Here is a 1,975-nt window from a genome sequence, read left to right as displayed (position 1 = left end):
TTTGAAAATAAATATTGATAGGGGTCCTATGCTCTACAAAAGAAAGTATCTTTTTTTTTCAGTGTATACTATTTGCATAACTGAGTTAAATTCATGCTGTGCTTGTAATTTGTTCATTGTTGACAAGTTGCATTTACTTGTCCTTGAAGGTAAAACATTTACCAGCTGCAAAGCAATCCAACAGCAAAACAACATTACCAAGGATGGTGACTATTACCTTAACGTTAAGGGAAGAATAATAAAGGTATTATGAAAACAGTTCCTATTTGATTTTAACATTGACTGTCGGCTTTGGAAAAAGCTTGTCTAGATGTTTGCATTTTCCCTTTAGATCTATTGTGCAGGCATGCACATGGAGAATCCCAAGGAATATATATCATTGGTCAAAGGTGAAGAAGACAACTTTTCCGAAGTATATGGTTTTAGGTAAGAGATGTGTTTTGGCTTATCAGTGCATTTTTCTGGTCCTTTAAGAAAATTCTAGCATTCAGAGTGATACTGGAGTAGCTTGCAAGTGGGACAAGTAATTTAGAAGCAGGCAAACTAAAACCTAAATTACCATATTTCCCCATATATAAGATGCACCCTTTTTTGAAAAATTTGGGGTCTAAAAACTGGGTGCGTCTTATACAGTGGTTGTAGATTTTTTTACTTGCATTTCCCACAAGTGATGAGGAGTTGTATGAATTTTATGATGAATAAAACTTGAGTTCAATAACTTTATGTAATACATTTTTTTTCAAATTTCGGGCCCCAAAATTAAGGTGCGTCTTATACATGGGGGCATACAGTAGCTGTTGTCCATGCCTGTTCAGTAATGAAGACTTGAGTATTAACATGTATTCACAGGGAGACCGACTAAGAAGGACACGGTGGGAGGGGAGTGGGACAACAGTCAAGCGGAGAATTTAAGACCTGTGTGAATTTTCATAGAAATCATATTAATGCCAGTGACAAAAGCTAGGAAAACTAGAGATGAATTACTTTTCCACAAACTGGTCTTGAATTTGCCATTGCTAATTTCATACGTTACCCTTGAGTGATTTTTACTTCTTTCTCATTTAACTTGTGGATCCTGTCATACTGAAGAGTGTATCTTTTACCTTCCTACTTCCAAAATTTACCACTTATCTGCATTATGGGCTAATAGCTGTATCTAATACTAAAAATATTCCCACGTTGTTCCAGACTACAAAATCCATATGAATGTCCTTTTAATGGAAGTAGGAGGCAAGACTGTGAATGTAAAAATGACTACCTGGCTGCTGGGCACACTGTTTTCAGCAAAATAAGAATTGATCTCACTTCTATGCAAATTAAAAGTAAGTGCTGAGTCTCTATTTACAAAATTAAAAGCTTCAATCTGCTAATGAAACTCTAGCAATATGCTGGTATATGTAATAGCCAGGGTATAGCAAGGGCCTAGCATTGCGCAATAGTTACTTAAATTGTTTTTAAGTTATTAGCTACATAATTCCTCTGCAATGACATGGACCATAGGGACCCTTAATAAAAAATGTAGTGGTGGGCCGGCCAAGTGGCTCAGTTGGTCAAGAGCTCGAGTTCTGAGCAATGGGGTCGCAGGTTTGATTCCCACGTGGGCCAGTGAGCTGCGCACGAGCTGAGCTGCCAGCACATGGCAGGATGGCTCAGCTGGTGAGAGCACATATTCCTAACAACAAGGTTGCCAGTTTGACTCCCACATGGGATGGTGGGCTATGTCCACCCGCAACTAAGATTAAACATGGCTCCTTGAGCTGGGCGGCCAGATGGTGACTGGACTTGGAGCTGAGCTAGCTGCGCCCTCCACAACTAAGATTGAAGGACAGCAACTTGGCTGGCTGTTCCCCTTCCCCAATTCCCCAATAAAATCTTAAAAAAAAAATGTAGTGGTAATGACAGTGATAAGATTTGTTTTTTTACCATAAATTTTCTCTATTGATCTTTTTAACAACTTGTTTTTGCAAGTGATGAA

At 38.5% G+C, this 1,975-nt stretch overlaps 1 protein-coding gene across 1 annotated transcript in view; it reads left to right on the top strand.

Moving 5' to 3' along the window:
* ADAMTS20 (ADAM metallopeptidase with thrombospondin type 1 motif 20) overlaps window positions 1–1,322 on the top strand; it is a gene marked incomplete at its 3' end in the record, with an annotated part of 154,610 nt that extends 153,288 nt beyond the window's left edge. The window contains exons 30-32 of the mRNA XM_019653064.1: window positions 128–244; window positions 332–426; window positions 1,189–1,322. Coding sequence (XP_019508609.1) covers window positions 128–244; window positions 332–426; window positions 1,189–1,322 — 346 coding nt within the window. The remainder of the gene's footprint in view (window positions 1–127; window positions 245–331; window positions 427–1,188) is intronic.
* Window positions 1,323–1,975: the final 653 nt, after the last annotated feature.

This window comes from Hipposideros armiger, unplaced genomic scaffold, assembly GCF_001890085.2.
Source record: "Hipposideros armiger isolate ML-2016 unplaced genomic scaffold, ASM189008v1 scaffold_194, whole genome shotgun sequence".
Taxonomy (NCBI): Eukaryota; Metazoa; Chordata; class Mammalia; order Chiroptera; family Hipposideridae; genus Hipposideros; species Hipposideros armiger.
Note: the sequence above shows the minus strand (reverse complement) of the source record. Positions and strands in the feature narration are given on the sequence as shown.